At 43.8% G+C, this 21,736-nt stretch overlaps 1 protein-coding gene across 1 annotated transcript in view; it reads right to left on the reverse strand.

Moving 5' to 3' along the window:
• Positions 1-21,736, reverse strand: part of LOC311127834 (A disintegrin and metalloproteinase with thrombospondin motifs 19-like) — a gene marked incomplete at its 5' end in the record, with an annotated part of 161,703 nt that overhangs the window by 105,219 nt on the left and 34,748 nt on the right. Inside the window, 3 exons of the mRNA XM_084159715.1 lie at positions 9,825-9,975; positions 11,262-11,402; positions 15,354-15,459. Coding sequence (XP_084015841.1) covers positions 9,825-9,975; positions 11,262-11,402; positions 15,354-15,459 — 398 coding nt within the window. The remainder of the gene's footprint in view (positions 1-9,824; positions 9,976-11,261; positions 11,403-15,353; positions 15,460-21,736) is intronic.

Genomic DNA, 21,736 nt, shown 5'->3' on the forward strand with positions numbered 1-21,736 from the left:
ATACATCTGCCCCAATACATTTTGAAGCATGTCTTTCACCTAAGCCCCTACATCTGCCCCAATACATTTTGAAGCATGTCTTTCACCTAAGCCCATACATCTGCCCCAATACATTTTGAAGCATGTCTTTCACCTAAGCCCATACATCTGCCCCAATACATTTTGAAGCATGTCTTTCACCTAAGCCCCTACATCTGCCCCATTACATTTTGAAGCATGTCTTTCACCTAAGCCCATACATCTGCCCCAATACATTTTGAAGCATGTCTTTCACCTAAGCCCATACATCTGCCCCAATACATTTTGAAGCATGTCTTTCACCTAAGTCCCTACATCTGCCCCAATACATTTTGAAGCATGTCTTTCACCTAAGCCCATACATCTGCCCCAATACATTTTGAAGCATGTCTTTCACCTAAGCCCATACATCTGCCCCAATACATTTTGAAGCATGTCTTTCACCTAAGCCCCTACATCTGCCCCATTACATTTTGAAGCATGTCTTTCACCTAAGCCCCTACATCTGCCCCAATACATTTTGAAGCATGTCTTTCACCTAAGCCCCTACATCTGCCCCAATACATTTTGAAGCATGTCTTTCACCTAAGCCCATACATCTGCCCCAATACATTTTGAAGCATGTCTTTCACCTAAGCCCATACGTCTGCCCCAATACATTTTGAAGCATGTCTTTCACCTAAGCCCATACATCTGCCCCAATACATTTTGAAGCATGTGTTTCACCTAAGCCCCTACATCTGCCCCAATACATTGAGAGGAAGTGAAGCGGAATGTAAAGTAAATAAAAGGTTTAAGGGCCAGATCAAGGCTAAGTCCCAAATGGCCCCTTATTCCCTATTATATAGTGCGCTACTTTTGACCAGAACCCTATTGGCCTTGTCAGAAGTAGTGCACCATATAGGGAATAGGGTGCCATTTGGGACGCAAACCAAACCGTTTGAAGCTCTCTTCCCTTTATGGCCACTTAAAGTGACATCCACTCGTCATTTCTCGCAAACACATAAAAGAAAGGGGGTAGGGTTCACATGGTTAAAGTATGTACGGTTCACATGGTTAAAGGGGGTATGGTTCACATGGTTAAAGGGTGTAGGGTTCATATGGTTAAAGGGTGTAGGGTTCATATGGTTAAAGGGTGTAGGGTTCATATGGTTAAAGGGTGTAGGGTTCATATGGTTAAAGTATATAGGGTTCACATGGTTAAAGGGGGTAGGGTTCACATGGTTAAAGGGGGTAGGGTTCACATGGTTAAAGGGTGTAGGGTTCACATGGTTAAAGGGGGTAGGGTTCACATGGTTAAAGGGTGTAGGGTTCACATGGTTAAAGCGGGTAGGGTTCACATGGTTAAAGGGTGTAGGGTTCACATGGTTAAAGGGTGTAGGGTTCACATGGTTAAAGGGTGTAGGGTTCACATGGTTAAAGGGTGTAGGGTTCACATGGTTAAAGGGGGTAGGGTTCACATGGTTAAAGGGTGTAGGGTTCACATGGTTAAAGTATGTAGGGTTCACATGGTTAAAGGGGGTAGGGTTCACATGGTTAAAGGGTGTAGGGATCACATGGTTAAAGGGGGTAGGGTTCACATGGTTAAAGGGGGTAGGGTTCATATGGTTAAAGGGGGTAGGGTTCACATGGTTAAAGGGTGTAGGGTTCACATGGTTCAAGGGGGTAGGGTTCACATGGTTAAAGGGTGTAGGGTTCACATGGTTAAAGGGGGTAGGGTTCACATGGTTAAAGGGGGTAGGGTTCATATGGTTAAAGGGTGTAGGGTTCATATGGTTAAAGGGTGTAGGGTTCATATGGTTAAAGTATGTAGGGTTCACATGGTTAAAGGGTGTAGGGTTTACATGGTTAAAGGGTGTAGGGGTTACACGGTTAAAGTGTGTAGGGTTCACATGGTTAAAGTATGTAGGGTTCACATGGTTAAAGGGGGTAGGGTTCACATGGTTAAAGGGGGTATGGTTCACATGGTTAAAGGGGGTAGGGTTAACATGGTTAAAGGGGGTAGGGTTCACATGGTTAAAGGGGGTAGGGTTCACATGGTTAAAGTATGTAGGGTTCACATGGTTAAAGGGTGTAAGGTTCACATGGTTAAAGGGGGTAGGGTTCACATGGTTAAAGGGGGTAGGGTTCACATGGTTAAAGTATGTAGGGTTCACATGGTTAAAGGGGGTAGGGTTCACATGGTTAAAGGGGGTAGGGTTCACATGGTTATAGTATGTAGGGTTCACATGGTTAAAGGGGGTAGGGTTCACATGGTTACAGGGGGTAGGGTTCACATGGTTAAAGGGTGTAGGGTTCACATGGTTAAAGGGGGTAGGGTTCACATGGTTAAAGGGTGTAGGGTTCACATGGTTAAAGGGTGTAGGGTTCATATGGTTAAAATATGTAGGGTTCACATGGTTAAAGGGGGTAGGGTTCACATGGTTAAAGGGGGTAGGGTTCACATGGTTAAAGTATGTAGGGTTCACATGGTTAAAGGGGGTAGGGTTCACATGGTTAAAGGGGGTAGGGTTCACATGGTTAAAGTATGTAGGGTTCACATGGTTAAAGGGGGTAGGGTTCACATGGTTAAAGGGGGTAGGGTTCACATAGTTAAAGTATGTAGGGTTCACATGGTTAAAGGGTGTAGGGTTCACATGGTTAAAGGGGGTAGGGTTCACATGGTTAAAGGGTGTAGGGTTCACATGGTTAAAGTATGTAGGGTTCACATGGTTAAAGGGAGTAGGGTTCACATGGTTAAAGGGGGTAGGGTTCACATGGTTAAAGGGGGTAGGGTTCACATGGTTAAAGTATGTAGGGTTCACATGGTTAAAGGGGGTAGGGTTGACATGGTTAAAGGGGGTAGGGTTCACATGGTTAAAGTATGTAGGGTTCACATGGTTAAAGGGGGTAGGGTTCACATGGTTAAAGGGGGTAAGGTTCACATGGTTAAAGGGTGTAGGGTTCACATGGTTAAAGGGTGTAGGGATCACATGGTTAAAGGGGGTAGGGTTCACATGGTTAAAGAGGGTAGGGTTCATATGGTTAAAGGGGGTAGGGTTCACATGGTTAAAGGGTGTAGGGTTCACATGGTTCAAGGGGGTAGGGTTCACATGGTTAAAGGGTGTAGGGTTCACATGGTTAAATGGGGTAGGGTTCACATGGTTAAAGGGGGTAGGGTTCATATGGTTAAAGGGTGTAGGGTTCATATGGTTAAAGGGTGTAGGGTTCATATGGTTAAAGTATGTAGGGTTCACATGGTTAAAGGGTGTAGGGTTTACATGGTTAAAGGGTGTAGGGGTTACACGGTTAAAGGGTGTAGGGTTCACATGGTTAAAGTATGTAGGGTTCACATGGTTAAAGGGTGTAGGGTTCACATGGTTAAAGGGGGTAGGGTTCACATGGTTAAAGGGGGTAGGGTTCACATTGTTAAAGTATGTTGGGTTCACATGGTTAAAGGGGGTAGGGTTCACATGGTTAAAGGGGGTAGGGTTCACATGGTTAAAGGGGGTAGGGTTCACATGGTTAAAGTATGTAGGGTTCACATGGTTAAAGGGTGTAGGGTTCACATGGTTAAAGGGGGTAGGGTTCACATGGTTAAAGGGTGTAGGGTTCACATGGTTAAAGTATGTAGGGTTCACATGGTTAAAGGGGGTAGGGTTAACATGGTTAAAGGGGGTAGGGTTCACATGGTTAAAGAGGGTAGGGTTCACATGGTTAAAGGGGGTAGGGTTCACATGGTTAAAGTATGTAGGGTTCACATGGTTAAATGGGGTAGGGTTGACATGGTTAAAGGGGGTAGGGTTCACATGGTTAAAGTATGTAGGGTTCACATGGTTAAAGGGGGTAGGGTTCACATGGTTAAAGGGGTAGGGTTCACATGGTTAAAGGGTGTAGGGTTAACATGGTTAAAGGGTGTAGGGATCACATGGTTAAAGGGGGTAGGGTTCACATGGTTAAAGGGGGTAGGGTTCATATGGTTAAAGGGTGTAGGGTTCATATGGTTAAAGGGTGTAGGGTTCATATGGTTAAAGTATGTAGGGTTCACATGGTTAAAGGGTGTAGGGTTTACATGGTTAAAGTATGTAGGGTTCACATGGTTAAAGGGTGTAGGGTTCACATGGTTAAAGTATGTAGGGTTCACATGGTTAAAGGGGGTAGGGTTCACATGGTTAAAGGGGGTAGGGTTCACATGGTTAAAGTATGTAGGGTTCACATGGTTAAAGGGGGTAGGGTTCACATGGTTAAAGGGGGTAGGGTTCACATGGTTAAAGGGTGTAGGGTTCACATGGTTAAAGGGGGTAGGGTTCACATGGTTAAAGGGGGTAGGGTTCACATGGTTAAAGGGTGTAGGGTTCACATGGTTAAAGTATGCAGGGTTCACATGGTTAAAGGGGGTAGGGTTCACATGGTTAAAGGGGGTAGGGTTCACATGGTTAAAGGGTGTAGGGTTCACATGGTTAAAGTATGTAGGGTTCACATGGTTAAAGGGGGTAGGGTTCACATGGTTAAAGGGGGTAGGGTTCACATGGTTAAAGTATGTAGGGTTCACATGGTTAAAGGGAGTAGGGTTCACATGGTTGAAGGGGGTAGGGTTCACATGGTTAAAGGGGGTAGGGTTCACATGGTTAAAGGGTGTAGGGTTCACATGGTTAAAGGGTGTAGGGTTCATATGGTTAAAGTATGTAGGGTTCACATGGTTAAAGGGTGTAGGGTTTACATGGTTAAAGGGGGTAGGGTTCACATGGTTAAAGTATGTAGGGTTCACATGGTTAAAGGGGGTAGGGTTCACATGGTTAAAGTATGTAGGGTTCACATGGTTAAAGGGGGTAGGGTACACATGGTTAAAGGGGGAAGGGTTCACATGGTTAAAGTATGTAGGGTTCACATGGTTAAAGGGTGTAGGGTTCACATGGTTAAAGGGGGTAGGGTTCACATGGTTAAAGGGTGTAGGGTTCACATGGTTAAAGGGGGTAGGGTTCACATGGTTAAAAGATGTAGGGTTCACATGGTTAAAGGGTGTAGGGTTCATATGGTTAAAGTATGTAGGGTTCACATGGTTAAAGGGTGTAGGGTTTACATGGTTAAAGGGTGTAGGGTTCACATGGTTAAAGGGGGTAGGGTTCACATGGTTAAAGGGGGTAGGGTTCACACGGTTAAAGGGTGTAGGGTTCACATGGTTAAAGTATGTAGGGTTCACATGGTTAAAGGGGGTAGGGTTCACATGGTTAAAGGGGGTAGGGTTCACATGGTTAAAGGGTGTAGGGTTAACATGGTTAAAGGGGGTAGGGTTCACATGGTTAAAGGGGGTAGGGTTCACATGGTTAAAGGGGGTAGGGTTCACATGGTTATAGTATGTAGGGTTCACATGGTTAAAGGGGGTAGGGTTCACATGGTTAAAGGGGGTAGGGTTCACATGGTTAAAGGATGTAGGGTTCACATGGTTAAAGGGGGTAGGGTTCATATGGTTAAAGGGTGTACGGTTCATATGGTTAAAGGGTGTAGGGTTCATGTGGTTAAAGGGTGTAGGGTTCATATGGTCAAAGGGTGTAGGGTTCACATGGTTAAAGTATGTAGGGTTCACATGGTTAAAGGGGGTAGGGTTCACATGGTTAAAGTATGTAGGGTTCACATGGTTAAAGGGGGTAGGGTTCACATGGTTAAAGGGGGTAGGGTTCACATGGTTAAAGGGGGTAGGGTTCACATGGTTAAAGTATGTAGGGTTCACATGGTTAAAGGGGGTAGGGTTCATATGGTTAAAGGGTGTAGGGTTCATATGGTTAAAGGGTGTAGGGTTCATATGGTTAAAGGGTGTAGGGTTCATATGGTCAAAGGGTGTAGGGTTCACATGGTTAAAGTATGTAGGGTTCACATGGTTAAAGTGTGTAGGGTTGACATGGTTAAAGAGTGTAGGGTTCACATGGTTAAAGGGGGTAGGGGTTACACGGTTAAAGGGTGTAGGGTTCACATGGTTAAAGTATGTAGGGTTCACATGGTTAAAGGGGGTAGGGTTCACATGGTTAAAGGGGGTAGGGTTCACATGGTTAAAGGGGGTAGGGTTCACATGGTTAAAGGGGGTAGGGTTCACATGGTTAAAGTATGTAGGGTTCACATGGTTAAAGGGGGTAGGGTTCACATGGTTAAAGGGGGTAGGGTTCACATGGTTAAAGTATGTAGGGTTCACATGGTTAAAGGGGGTAGGGTTCACATGGTTAAAGGATGTAGGGTCCACATGGTTAAAGGGGGTAGGGTTCACATGGTTAAAGGGGGAAGGGTTCACATGGTTAAAGGATGTAGGGTCCACATGGTTAAAGGGGGTAGGGCTCATATGGTTAAAGGGTGTAGGGTTCATATGGTTAAAGGGTGTAGGATTCATATGGTTAAAGGGTGTAGGATTCATATGGTTAAAGGGTGTAGGGTTCATATGGTCAAAGGGTGTAGGGTTCATATGGTTAAAGGGTGTAGGGGTTACACGGTTAAAGGGTGTACGGTTCACATGGTTAAAGGGGGTAGGGTTCACATTGTTAAAGGGGGTAGGGTTCACATGGTTAAAGGGGGTAGGGTTCACATGGTTAAAGGGGGTAGGGTTCACATGGTTAAAGTATGTAGGGTTCACATGGTTAAAGGGTGTAGGGTTCACATGGTTAAAGGGTGTAGGGTTCACATGGTTAAAGGGTGTAGGGTTCATATGGTTAAAGGGGGTAGGGTTCACATGGTTAAAGGGGGTAGGGTTCACATGGTTAAAGGGGGTAGGGTTCACATGGTTAAAGTATGTAGGGTTCACATGGTTAAAGGGGGTAGGGTTCACATGGTTAAAGGGGGTAGGGTTCACATGGTTAAAGTATGTAGGGTTCACATGGTTAAAGGGTGTCGGGTTTACATGGTTAAAGGGTGTAGGGTTCACATGGTTAAAGGGTGTCGGGTTTACATGGTTAAAGGGTGTAGGGTTCACATGGTTAAAGGGTGTAGGGTTCACATGGTTAAAGGGTGTAGGGTTCACATGGTTAAAGGGTGTCGGGTTTACATGGTTAAAGGGTGTAGGGTTCACATGGTTAAAGGGTGTAGGGTTCACATGGTTAAAGGGTGTAGGGTTCACATGGTTAAAGGGTGTAGGGTTCACATGGTTAAAGGGGGTAGGGTTCACATGGTTAAAGGGTGTAGGGTTCACATGGTTAAAGGGTGTAGGGTTTACATGGTTAAAGGGTGTAGGGTTCACATGGTTAAAGGGTGTAGGGTTCACATGGTTAAAGGGTGTAGGGTTTACATGGTTAAAGGGTGTAGAGTTTACATGGTTAAAGGGGGTAGGGTTCACATGGTTAAAGGGTGTAGGGTTCACATGGTTAAAGGGTGTAGGGTTCACATGGTTAAAGGGTGTAGGGTTCACATGGTTAAAGGGTGTAGGGTTCACATGGTTAAAGGGGGTAGGGTTCACATGGTTAAAGGGGGTAGGGTTCACATGGTTAAAGGGTGTAGGGTTCACATGGTTAAAGGGTGTAGGGTTCACATGGTTAAAGGGTGTAGGGTTCACATGGTTAAAGGGTGTAGGGTTCACATGGTTAAAGGGTGTCGGGTTCACATGGTTAAAGGGTGTTATTTCACATGGTTAAAGGGTGTAGGGTTCACATGGTTAAAGGGTGTCGGGTTTACATGGTTAAAGGGTGTCGGGTTCACATGGTTGAAGGGTGTAGGGGTTATACGGTTAAAGGGTGTAGGGTGCAGGGTTCACATGGTTAAAGGGTGTAGAGTTTACATGGTTAAAGGGTGTAGGGTTTACATGGTTAAAGGGTGTCGGGTTCACATGGTTGAAGGGTGTAGGGGTTATACGGTTAAAGGGTGTAGGGTGCAGGGTTCACATGGTTAAAGGGTGTAGAGTTTACATGGTTAAAGGGTGTAGGGGTCATATGGTTAAAGGGTGTAGGGGTTACATGGTTAAAGGGTGTAGGGTTCACATGGTTAAAGGGTGTAGGGTTCACATGGTTAAAGGGTGTAGGGTTCACATGGTTAAAGGGTGTAGAGTTTACATGGTTAAAGGGTGTAGGGTTCACATGGTTAAAGGGTGTAGGGTTCACATGGTTAAAGGGTGTAGGGTTCACATGGTTAAAGGGTGTAGGGTTCACATGGTTAAAGGGTGTAGGGTTCACATGGTTAAAGGGTGTAGAGTTTACATGGTTAAAGGGGGTAGGGTTCACATGGTTAAAGGGTGTAGAGTTTACATGGTTAAAGGGTGTAGGGTTCACATGGTTAAAGGGTGTAGGTTTTACATGGTTAAAGGGTGTAGGGGTTACATGGTTAAAGGGTCCAGATGCTCCAAGTAGCCTCCTGTTGGGTGAAGGATCTCTAACCACTTCCAGGCTTTACATTAGGCCCCCACCACGTCTTTTTAAAGGAGCAATCTGGGATTCGAACAACAACACAGTGGTCACATGCATTTGCAACAAACTCAGGGTTTAACGAGAAAACAAGGAAAACTGACCTCTTGTTTTCCATTAGCACCTGACAACGATAACACAACACACCTAACATTCTCCATTTAAAAAAAACTCATTGGCCCATAAAAATGATTGCAGGCAGGCTCTAAATGCAGCTTTCTGAGCCCAACGGTGGATAAAAAGCTCACGTCCTCTTCAAACTGTTTTATTTATCAGGATCGCACTTTGGTGGAAAAAAATCACAATGGCATTGAGGGGAGTGTTTGGTTTGTAAACACAGCGGTTGCCATGGCGTCTGATAACACAGCTTAATTAATGGGTTGCTTTTACGAGATTGCTGAGCCTCTGGGGTATAAACGGGTCCACCGGCGAGGCTGCACCGGCATCTTATCATGACAGGACGCGGCGTGAGGAACCTCGATCAAATCTTTGGTAATTCTTTATTGAATTTATCTGTCATCCGTTTAAAAAAACGATTGTTGGTGATTCATGGTGGAGATTAAGGATTCACTCAGAGCGACTGGTGGGAGAGTTCATATGGTTCATATGTCTCAGTTTTTATGAATTACAGCTCGAGCGGTTATCGAAACAGTAAAAACATTCCCCCCCGAGACCTCGGAAGAGTGATTTGTAGGGTTCTCAGAGAGATAGAGATCTGTTCCTTTCGGAAAGGGAGATATATTCTGGAACTGATGGATGTGGTTGATACCAGTGTCTCCATAGTGACATGGTGACAAACAGACAGTGTCTCCATAGTGACATGGTGACAAACAGACAGTGTCTCCATAGTGACATGGTGACAAACAGACAGTGTCTCCATAGTGACAAAAATACAGTGTCTCCATAGTGACATGGTGACAAACATATAGTACCAACAGTGCAATAAAAAAAGTATGTATTTCAGTGAGCGTGCCATAGGAACATCAGTAGGAATCAATGAAGTCAAGATCGCTTTGATTTCTGCTATGTAGGAAGTCTATTTTAATTTGAGTCATTTTCTAGTCTTAGAAATATGACATTGTTGTTGTTGTCATCTTAGTAAGTGGAGAACTTCCATACATAATCAATCCCAAATCTTGTCTTTAATAGTACTAGGTACTGATCTCAACATGCTCTGTTCAGATGTAGGATGGGCTGGCGATGCAACCCACACAGAGGTAACAGAGTATAAGCTATGTGCTATTTGAGGCAGTGCATGGTGTGCTGCAACCTCAAGCAAACTGATGCACGTTCCCCTCCACCACCCCAGTGCACCTTCCCCATTGAAATACATTCATTTGGCGCCGCCATTTTACGCTGTGCTGCTCAGTGTGAATGCACCCTTAGAAGAAACAAAACGTCGCTGCATTTCTGATGCAGCGATGCAGTTCACTCTCATTTCCCAGTGCTTCCACTCACCTGCATGTTCTGACAGTGGGAGGCGGTGGCGCCGAAGAGGATCTGACACTGTTCATCTGCCGTGTAGGTCATCCCTGGGTGTTTGAATGGCAGGATCACTGAGTTCAAGCTCAGCGGGTCGGTCTGGAGGAGACAACTACTGGCCTTGGACCTACGACACACACGCGTGCATGCACACACACACACACACACACACACACACACACACACACACACACACACACACACACACAGGAACGTTCTCTATTGAGTCACTCTCCGCTAACCTGGAAAAGTAGTGACTTCCGATTGAGGGCATTTTACATCACTATGGCTTGCTATTGAGGGCATTTCACGTCATTATGGCTTCCTATTGAGGGCACTTCACGTCACTATGGCTTCCTATTGAGGGCATTTCACGTCATTATGGCTTCCTATTGAGGGCACTTCACGTCACTATGGCTTCCTATTGAGGGCATTTCACGTCATTATGGCTTCCTATTGAGGGCATTTTACATCACTATGGCTTCCTATTGAGGGCATTTCACGTCATTATGGCTTCCTATTGAGGGCACTTCACGTCACTATGGCTTCCTATTGAGGGCATTTCACGTCACTATGGCTTCCTATTGAGGGCATTTCACGTCATTATGGCAAATACTATTTGAACCCAGGTCTGTATTCATAAAGCGTCTCAGAGTAGGAGTTCTGATCTACAATCAGGTTCCCCCTGTCGATATAATCTTATTAATTATGATCTAAAAGCCAAACACTGATCCTAGATCAGCACTGCTACTCTGAGACGCTTTGTGAGTACGGGCCCTGGCCAAATTCCCAGCTGCACTGGCTGTACTTTACTACTGTACTATGGTCAACTAATCATCCACAGCTTTCAGCTGTCTCATTCAACCCCTCATTCCTCCACAGCTTTCAGCTGTCTCATTCAATCCCTCATTCCTCCAGCAGGTTGGCTTTTATTGTCGTGAATCTTAAATGAAGACTAAAAAAGCTAATTTTCGTTTTCATGAATTGTTTTCGGTATAGCCAATTTTGACTTTGCAGCTGGCCGATCTAGTGAAAATCGCACAGTTCTGCCTCCAGGGCAAGATTCATGACAATAAACGTCAAACTGCATTCCTCCACAGCATGACTCCTGTGGCTGTTGTTGATGTTGTAAACAATTCTTTAGACATGCATGCATACTGTCACTGGGGGGGGGGAGAGGAGTGAAACATTGAAGTATGCACGAAAAGGGCGTCCTGTTCTCTGTGAAATGGATGACACGGGGTAGTGACAATGGACTTCAAATAACCTTTATGAAATTAATAAATATATAAACGTTATTTTAACGTTTAAGTTGGTCAAACTGACATCCAATTAATGAAATGAAATGAATGAAATGATTAATTATCAGGGTGAGAGGGAGGAAGAAAGAGGAGGAAGAGGAGGCTGGTTTACCGGAGGAACTTCTCCACGTCGTCACGGCTACAGCCGGACCAGGAAACGTCGCCCAGGTTCTGACCTTTGACCCACTCTCCCGACATGATGTGGAGGCCGTCCGCACACGACTGGTGGTCGTTGTCGTGACTCACACCCATGCTACAGTCACAGAGAGAAAAATAATATTATTGACTAAGGTTGCAAAATTCTAGTCTGTTTGTGCCATCATGCCACTCCTTGACACTCCTTATCATGCCATGATACCACAAACAAGGCTAGCAAAATTCCTAAAACTTTCCCAAAACGTATTTTTTCCCAGAAATCCTGGTTGCATGATTTCTCGAATAAGCAGGGTGTAAACTGCGAGGAAATCCAACATGTATTTCGGAAAAATGTTGCGACCCTATTATTGACATTACCAACACATTATCAACACGATCAAGACCAGAGGACAAAAAAATACACCCAACCTGGTCCGAGGAGGACACACTAGCATGAAACCATAACCATGTGTCGTTGCCGAAAAACAAGCAAGGACATGAAAAGCTCTGGGAATTAACAAATAAACATCGGCACAAGTTCACTCAGTCACGGGTATTAAATGCGCCTTGATTCCAGTTGCTGAGGGCACCGAGTCAATGTTCATCTGCTACAGATTTCTATCCAGAGGGAAGGGGAGGATGATGGGTTTCCAAATTAAGGTTGCACCCCCAAATGGCACCCTATTCCCTACATAGTGCACTACTTTTGACCAGAGCCCTATGACCTCATAGGGTTGAAATATCTTGTTTTTCTTTCCTTTTTTTTTGGTGCAAAATTTCATTTTTAACTGCACTGCCCATTTAAAGTGGTTTCATTGCCTTGGCTCTCTAGTGCAAATGAGAGACAAAAGTCCAGCAGTAAAACATCAAGAAACACTGTTAGAAGTGTTTTTGTGGAAATTATTTTATGTGAGGGTTAAATCAGTGGACCAGATCATGGTTTACTTGAAGCTTGACCCCAAACCCCTCCTCTTCTTGACAACAAAACCCCCTCTGATATTTTTTTGGAAATATTCTGCTCTGCATGTCCATGGTGTATTTTAAGTCACTATTCACGTACAGATAATGCACATACATTATCATAAATCATATCCCATAATACGGAATCCTTCATTAGCAATATATTCCCAACAGTCAACCTTCAGATCGTAGACGATTCCCCTCCATGTCTACATTTGGGTTTCCCCTCTTTTTCTCTCTCTTGTTTTTTTTGCAGCAGGACAAAGTGAGACCTCCCGGGCCTATTGTGAAATCGCATTCGGTGAGAAAAGATCACGTGCATCATGGTTCACAGAGGAGGAACAAAAGCTTCTCTCTTGTAAAAAAAAAACGTTGATAAAGTTACTAAAAATGGAGGTGACCCGCAGGCCTTGTCAGGGACCCAACGGCTCGGGACTAAGCCGTGCCTTCCAGATGCTATTCCCTCGCCCCACCATTGTCTACAGAGGACATGACCCCCCCATCATTACCGGAGGAACAAAGTCAAACACCGAGTTGGGAGGGAAATGTATCAAACTCTGCAACTTCTGCAAGTTGTTCAGAAACAACTTCTGCTAAAGAATGCCTGTTTGTTTCTCTCAAGTCATCACATGCTAGCCAGCCTGTAGTCTGCATAGGAAGGCTAGAGAGGATGTGAAATTCAGGTTCAGCTCAATATGGAACTCTGGTTTCTCTGTAAAACCATTCACAGCCAAACACCACACACAGATAAAGAAGTTGGCATTTGGACTGTGAAGCGTCTTTCCTGATTTGAGAGTTAACGCGACCATTCACCGCTGCAATGGTTTTTAATCTCAGTTAGTTCTCCATGACTGGGTATAAACCCCAGTGCTTAGAAGAACATTTTGGGTCATGTCTACTTCAGATTTTTTGTAGCCATTTTATCTTATGTTTTAAAAATGGCAAATTCAATGAGGCCATCCAAGCCATTTCAAAGACTGATACTTTGCTATTTTATTCTGAGCTACACAGCTAAAAACACATCATTTTTGACTGTCAGACATGTATATTAAGTTTAGTCCCAAATGTATAACAGATGGAATATGCCAAAAGCTATCCGCAAGAGCTTAATTTAAATAAAAAAATTCCTAAATCAAACATCAGTTTTCAACATCAGTAATATATCAAATGACATAACGAATATTTCACTTGATTGTATATTTTTGTAGCAATTATAGGATGAATTTTAACGGCAGTTCTCATTTCAGGTACTTTTGTGTTGAAAGGCCATTATTCATCTCTAGTTCCTTACAAAAATACTCAGACCATTAAGGCACATAAGTGTAATATATGACCAAATGATTTTAAAGGTTTATGGAAAAGAAACAGAGTGAAACACAAATTAAAATATAGTCAAACGAGAGAGATAGAACGAGAATGGTTACAATTGTGTCATTTTGAGTGGAAGGTGATGGATGACACATTGGATGAATATGTGTAATGACCTCATACCTCAGCCTTTCTTTTGCACCTTGTGTTTGGTGACTACGTCATGGCTTTCACCTTCCGAAGACAGATTTGCTCTGTCATGTGTCATGCTACGTTAGCCTTGTGTCATGCTACGTTAGCCCTCTGTCATGCTACGTTAGCCCTGTGACATGCTACGTTAGCCCTGTGACATGCTACGTTAGCCCTCTGTCATGCTACGTTAGCCCTGTGTCATGCTACGTTAGCCCTCTGTCATGCTACGTTAGCCCTGTGTCATGCTACGTTAGCCCTCTTTCATGCTACGTTAGCCCTGTGATATGCTACGCTAGCCATGTGACATGCTACGCTAGCCCTGTGACATGCTACGCTAGCCCTATGACAGTTGCACTCAACGGTATTGACTCCGTAATTAAATTCTGTGTCATTTCGCCCCAATTGCCTTTGGAAAGGGACTCAAGATACTTTGATGTCTTTGAGTTGGAGTCTGCATCAGTGTTGGCTTTGTGAAACTACTGCCAAGTCATGACGAACTCAAGCTCTGATCTCTGAGCTCATTTGGCAGAGACAAGTGTGCTCCAGGACTCATCAACTCGTTTTCCTGTTCGCTATCTTGAGACAGATACATCACACACAAACACACACATACACGCACACACACATCCCTGCCTGCACTAATAGCCTACATGTGAATGCCTTAAAGTACACGCATGCAAATTCATAGGAAGACTCGCGTCCCAAGACGCATGCTTGCACATAACATGGCATTAACAATGAAATAACTAGTTAATAATTAGCGTTATAGACTCAGATAACCCCATCTCTGTTGAACCAGTGAATCAGCAGTATCAAACTGGGACAAGCATGAGCACACAACAAAGAAAGCAACCAACTTCGGGGCACTGATCTCACCACCCCAGAGACTTCAGTTGGTCCAACAAATCTACAGACACACACACAGTCGAATAAACAAAAGCTTCACATACACAATCCAATAAACAAAAGCTTCACACACACGGTCGGATAAACAAAAAGACAAACTGGAACAGCGGCTCCAGCCCTGACAAAGCACAGTGGTGGAACAAAATTCAACCAGAGGATTTTCCTATACAGAGCTAGTGGGGATGATGATGACATCCTCGGAGGCTTTCATAAGACCAGATGCTACATTAGCATTAGCGGAGCTGCTCACTTAGTCGCTCTGGGGATCCCGTGGAGAGCCCTCTGGTGGCTAGTAGGCTCCTTTGACTTCCCCCATACCACCATGACTTTACTTAACAGAGCTTTAGGGCTCAATTCAATCAATTTCGCGGAAGTTCAGCGTTACTTGCGTGATTGAAATTTAAAGGAATGTTCAGCGATACATACTGAATAGAGCCCTCACTCTGTTATCAGGGCATAAAATCCAGTCAGTGCATCTTAGCGACCAATTTCGCTGCTAAATTCAAGGTACAAAACTACTGCGTAAACTTGTGTCGATAGATTTGTTTCCGCACAACTCATGGTATTGCACAGCCAACTGCCTATAGTAATTATAGATGTCATACCAGGTTTGTGAGATAATTAAGTTGGTTAGCCTTTGTGGTGGATATCGCACTTGTGAAGTGCGAGTTGAAAGTTGTGGGAGAGGAAAAACTTGACTCACTTGTGGCCCATTTCGTGAGCGATGGTAAAGGCCAGGTTGAGGCCGTTGTCCTCGGCTAGGATGCATTTCCTTCTCTCGCTGCACATGCCGCTCAGGTAGGCAATGCCTGCAATGGGGAATAGGGAAAATAAAATGGTTGACATCTCTAAGGGCGAAATCCTATCTTTGTCCTCGGATTTTTGCCCATTCTTCAAGGCAAAACTGCTCCAGCTCCTTCAAGTTGGATGGGTTCCGCTGGTGTACAGCAATCTTTAAGTCATACCTGTGAAGAGGTGTAAATGAAGGAGTCAGGCGCAGGAGGTAAAATACCGAAGTCCAGAGTTTATTCCGTTTACATAAATCAAACGCCCAAAGCATCAAAACGAAACTATTCCAAGGGAAAACATCCACCTTGGCATAAACACAGTGAATAGTAGCTCAACCGAGCTACACGCTCTCACAACAAACAATCACTCACAAAGACAAGGGGAACAGAGGGAACACTTATACACATACTAATTAGGGGAATGAGCACCAGGTGTGTGTGATTGACAAGACATGACTAGTGGAGTGATGAGAATGGGATCGGCAGTAGCTAGTACTCCGGTGACGATGAACGCCGAAGCCTGCCCGAACCAGGAGGGGGGGCAGCCTCGGCGGAAGTCGTGACAATACCACAGATTCTCAATTGGATTGAGGTCTGGGCTTTGACTAGGCCATTCCAAGACATTTAAATGTTTCCCCTTAAACCACTGGAGTGTTGCTTTAGCAGAATGCTTAGGGTCATTGTCCTGCTGGAAGGTGAACCTCCGTCCCAGTCTCAAATCTCTGGAAGACTGAAACAGGTTTCCCTCAAGGATTTCCCTGTATTTAGCACCATCCATCATTCCCTCAATTCTGACCAGTTTCCCAGTCCCTGCCAATGAAAAACATCCCGACAGCATTTTTTCTTTCTTTCTTTTTTCTTTATTTTATTTCACCTTTATTTAACCAGGTAAGCCAGTTGAGAACAAGTTCTCATTTACATGCTGCCACCACCATGCTTCACTGTGGGGATGGTGTTCTCGGGGTGATGAGAGGTGTTGGGATTGCGCCAGACATAGCGTTTTCCTTAATGGCCATAAAGCTCAATTTTTGTCTTATCTGACCAGAGTACCTTCTTCCATATTTTTGGGGAGTCTCCCACATGCCTTTTGGCGAACACCAAACGTGTTTGCTTATTTTTTTCTTTAAGCAATGGCTTTTTTCTGGCCACTCTTCCGTAAAGCCCAGCTCTGTGGAGTGTATGGCTTAAAGTGGTCCTATTGACAGATCCTCCAATCTCCGATGTGGAGCTTTGCAGCTCCTTCAGGGTTATCTTTGGTCTCTTTGTTGCCTCTCTGATTAATGCCCTCCATGCCTGGTCCATGAGTTTTGGTGGGCGGCCCTCTCTTGGCAGGTATGCTGTGGTGCCATATTCTTTCAATTTTTTAATTATGGAGTAATGGTGCTCCGTGGGATGTTCAAAGTTTCGGATATTTTTGTATAACCCAATCCTGATCTGTACTTCTCCACAACTTTGTCCCTGACCTGTTTGGAGAGCTCCTTGGTCTTCTTGGTGCCGCTTGCTTGGTGGTGCCCCTTGCTTAGTGGTGTTGCAGACTCTGGGGCCTTTCAGAACAGGTGTATATATACTGAGATCATGTGACAGATCATGTGACACTTAGATTTCACAAAGGTTTACTTTATTTAACTAATTATGTGACTTCTGAAGGTAATTGGTTGCACCAGATCTTATTTAGGGGCTTCATAGCAAAGGGGGTGAATACATATGCACGCACCACTTTTCCGTTTTTTTTTAACAAGTATATATTTTTTCATTTCACTTCACCAATTTGGACTATTTTGTGTATGTCCATTACATGAAATCCAAATATAAATCCATTTAAATTACAGGTTGTAATGCAACAAAATAGGAAAAACGCCAAGTGGGATGAATACTTTTGCAAGGCACCGTACCTCTTGAGCTGTTCATTATGCTTAATTTTATGTTTAAAAAAATATGGCAATTGTTCTTCATATATAAGTATATCTCTTGAGCTGTCTTTATCCTCCTGACTGGTATTTCTTTTTTAAAGAAAGTAAATATGCTTCTCTGCATCTCTGCAAAAAATCTGGGTAAAAGATTGAAAGGAATGTGAGTCTTATTCATTACATTTAGTTACTGCTTGCTTTTTAATTTCAGCAGGCATGCCAGCTAAGATAGATAGACAAGCTAGCTACTCTGACTTGATTGACAGCCTGAAATAGCTTATTGGTAACTAGTTATGGGGTTGGGAGATTGGTAACCTATCTGGGCTAGCTAAAGCCAACTTCATATAAATGCTAGGTGGTTAGTAGTATTACAAAAAATTAATAATATATACAGTACCGTTCAAAAGTTTGGGGTCACTTAGAAATGTCCTTGTTTTCGAAAGAAAAGCAATTTTTTTGTCCATTAAAATAACATCAAATTGATCAGAAATACAGTGTAGACATTGTTAATGTTGTAAATGGCTATTGTAGCTGGAAACGGCTGATTTTTAATGGAATATCTACATAGGCGTACAGAGGCCCATTATCAGCAACCATCAGTCCTGTGTTCCAATGGCACGTTGTGTTTGCTAATCCAAGTTTATCATTTTAAAAGGCTAATTGATCATTAGAACACCCTTTTGCAATTATGTTAGCACAGCTGAAAACTGTTGTGCTGATTAAAGAAGCAATAAAACTGGCCTTCTTGAGACTAGTTGAGTATCTGGAGCATCAGCAATTGTGGGTTTGATTACAGGCTCAAAATGTCCAAAAAAAAAATAACCTTCTTCTGAAACTCGTCAGTCTATTTTTGCCAAGAAATCGTACAACGCTGTGCACTACTCCCTTCACAGAACAGCGCAAACTGGCTCTAACCAGAATAGAAAGAGGAGTGGGAGGCCCCGGTGCACAACTGAGCAAGAGGACAAATACATTAGAGTGTCTAGTTTGATTAAGATGGGCAAAATAACACTGACACTGGACAGAGGAAGATTGGAAAAAAGTGTTATGGACAGACAAATCGAAGTTTGAGGTGTTCGGATCACAAAGAAGAACATTTGTGAGACGCAGACAAAATGAAAAGATGCTGGAGGAGTGCTTGATGCCATCTGTCAAGCATGGTGGAGGCGATGTGATGGTCTGGGGGTGCTTTGGTAGTGATAAAGTGGGAGATTTGTACAGGGTAAAAGGGATCTTGAAGAAGGAAGGCTATCACTCCATTTTGCAAGCCATGCCATAACCTGTGGACGGCGCTTGATTGGAGCCAATTTCCTCCTACAACAGGACAATGACCCAAAGCACAGCTCCAAACTATGCAATAACTATTTAGGGAAGAAGCAGTCAGCTGGTATTCTGTATATAATGGAGTGGCCAGCACAGTCACCAGATCTCAACCCTATTGAGCTGTTGTGGGAGCAGCTTGACCGTATGGTACGTAAGAAGTGCCCAATCCAACTTGTTGGAGTTGCTTCAGGAAGCATGGGGTGAAATCTCTTCAGATTACCTAATCCATTTGACAACTAGAATGCAAAGGTCTGCAAGGCTGTAATTGCTGGAGGATTCTTTGACGAAAGCAAAGTTTGAAGGACACAATTATTATTTCAATTAAAAATCATTATTTCTAACCTTGTCAATGACCACATTTCCTATGCATTTTGCTATATTTCCTATTCAAACTCATTTCATGTATGTTTTCATGGAAAACAAGGACATTTGTAAGTGACCCCAAAATGTTGAACTGTAGTGTGTATATATATATATATATATATATATATATATATATACAGTCGTGGTCAAAAGTATTGGTCTTCACAAAGTTCTCTGCTTCAGTGTTATGAGATATTTTTGTCAGATGTTACTATGGTTTACTGAAGTATAATTACAAGCATTCCATAAGTGTCAAAGGCTTTTATTTACAATTACATTAAGTTTATGCAAAGAGTCAATATTTGCAGTGTTGACCCTTCTTTTTCAAGACCTCTGCAATCCGCCCTGGCATGCTGTCAATTAACTTCTGGGCCACATCCTTACTGATGGCAGCCCATTCTTGCATAATCAATGCTTGGAGTTTGTCAGAATTTGTGGGGTTTTGTTTGTCCACCCGCCTCTTGAGGATCGACCACAAGTTCTCAATGGGATTAAGGTCTGGGGAGTTTCCTGGCCATGGACCCAAAATGTCGATGTTTGTTCCCGAGCCACTTAGTTATCACTTTTGCCTTATGGAAAGGTGCTCCATCATGCTGGAAAAGGCATTGGTCGTCACCAAACTGTTCTTGGATGGTTGGGAGAAGTTGCTCTCGGAGGATGTGTTGGTACCATTCTTTATTCATGGCTGTGTTCTTAGGCAAAATTGTGAGTGAGCCCACTCCCTTGGCTGAGAAGCAACCCCACACATGAATGGTCTCAGGATGCTTTACTGTTGGCATGACACAGGACTGATGGTAGCGCTCACCTTGTCTTCTCCGGACAAGGTTTTTTCCGGATGCCCCAAACAATCGGAAAGGGGATTCATCAGAGAAAATGACTTTACCCCAGTCCTCAGCAGTCCAATCCCTGTACCTTTTGCAGAATATCAGTCTGTCCCTGATGTTTTTCCTGGAGAGAAGTGGCTTCTTTGCTGCCCTTCTTGACACCAGGCCATCCTCCAAAAGTCTTCGCCTCACTGTGCGTGCAGATGCACTCACACCTGCCTGCTGCCATTCCTGAGCAAGCTCTGCACTGGTGGTGCCGCGATCACGCAACTGAATCAACTTTAGGAGACGGTCCTGGCACTTGCTGGACTTTCTTGGGCGCCCTGACACCTTCTTCACAACAATTGAACCTCTCTCCTTGAAGTTGTTGATGATCCGATAAATGGTTGATTTAGGTGCAATCTTACTAGCAGCAATATCCTTGCCTGTGAAGCCCTTTTTGTGCAAAGCAATGATGACGGCACGTGTTTCCTTGCAGGTAACCATGGTTAACAGAGGAAGAACAATGATTTCAAGCACCACCCTCCTTTTAAAGCTTCCAGTCTGTTATTCTAACTCAATCAGCATGACAGAGTGATCTCCAGCCTTGTCCTCGTCAACACTCTCACCGGTGTTAACGAGAGAATCACTGACATGATGGCAGCTGGTCCTTTTCTGGCAGGGCTGAAATGCAGTGGAAATGTTTTTTTGGGATTAAGTTCATTTTCATGGCAAAGAGGGACTGCAATTAATTGCAATTTATCTGATCACTCTTCATGACATTCTGGAGTATATGCAAATTGCCATCATCAAAACTGAGGCAGCAGACTTTGTGAAAATTAGGATTTGTGTCATTCTCAAAACTTTTGACCACGACTGTATACACTACCGTTCAAAACCAACACTTTACATGTTGCGTTTATATTTTTGTTCAGTATATATATATATATATACTGAACAAAAATATAAACCTGCCCCTGTGGGCATGGCGGATCTGGGGCATGATTGTTCTGCCTACAATAAACCCTAACCCTACAATAAACCCTAACTCTAACCCTACAATAATTCAGTATGGCCCTCTCCCCCTTCTCCTTCCCTCTCTTCCATCCAGTAATCACAATGGTTTCAGGCCTTTTTGAAAACATTTGGTTAGGTTCAAAGCGAGAAAAAAAAAACAGTTCAACATGCTAGCGTCATGTCTGGTGTGTGCTCCCGAATTCTGGCCTGGAAATGACAGCTGCAACTCTTTTGCTCCTGCGGGATCAGGTTAAGGGGGAAAACACGAGAAGGGGATTGTATCTTTTCTCATGTAGTGGATCGTACGCTGTGACCTTTGATGGCTTTAATCACCCCATTGAAAAGTATCCAGAACTAATGGATTCCATTATGAAAACCGGCAGTACAATCCCTCCTTTGATGGACAAAAATAAAATAAATTAAGTTCCGTTTCGAAGGGCCTGGATGACATCTTAGGCTGTCCATCTCACCACACACACACACACACACACACACACACACACACACACACACACACACACACACACACACACACACACTCCTCGTACTCACTCCTCCCAATCTGTCCTAATTGTCCATGTTTCTGTCTCTGCGATACCTCTCAGGACAGGGGCAGTATGACTGAATGGGTTTCAGGGCAATATGACTGAATGGGTTTCAGGGCAATATGACTGAATGGGTTTCAGGGCAATATGACTGAATGGGTTTCAGGGCAATATGACTGAATGGGTTTCAGGGCAATATGACTGAATGGGTTTCAGGGCAGTATGACTGAATGGGTTTCAGGGCAGTATGACTGACTGGGTTTCAGGGCAGTATGACTGAATGGGTTTCAGGGCAGTATGACTGAATGGGTTTCAGGGCAATATGACTGAATGGGTTTCA

The sequence above is a fragment of the Coregonus lavaretus genome (assembly GCF_964263955.1).
Source record: "Coregonus lavaretus genome assembly, chromosome: 4".
Lineage (NCBI taxonomy): Eukaryota > Metazoa > Chordata > Actinopteri > Salmoniformes > Salmonidae > Coregonus > Coregonus lavaretus.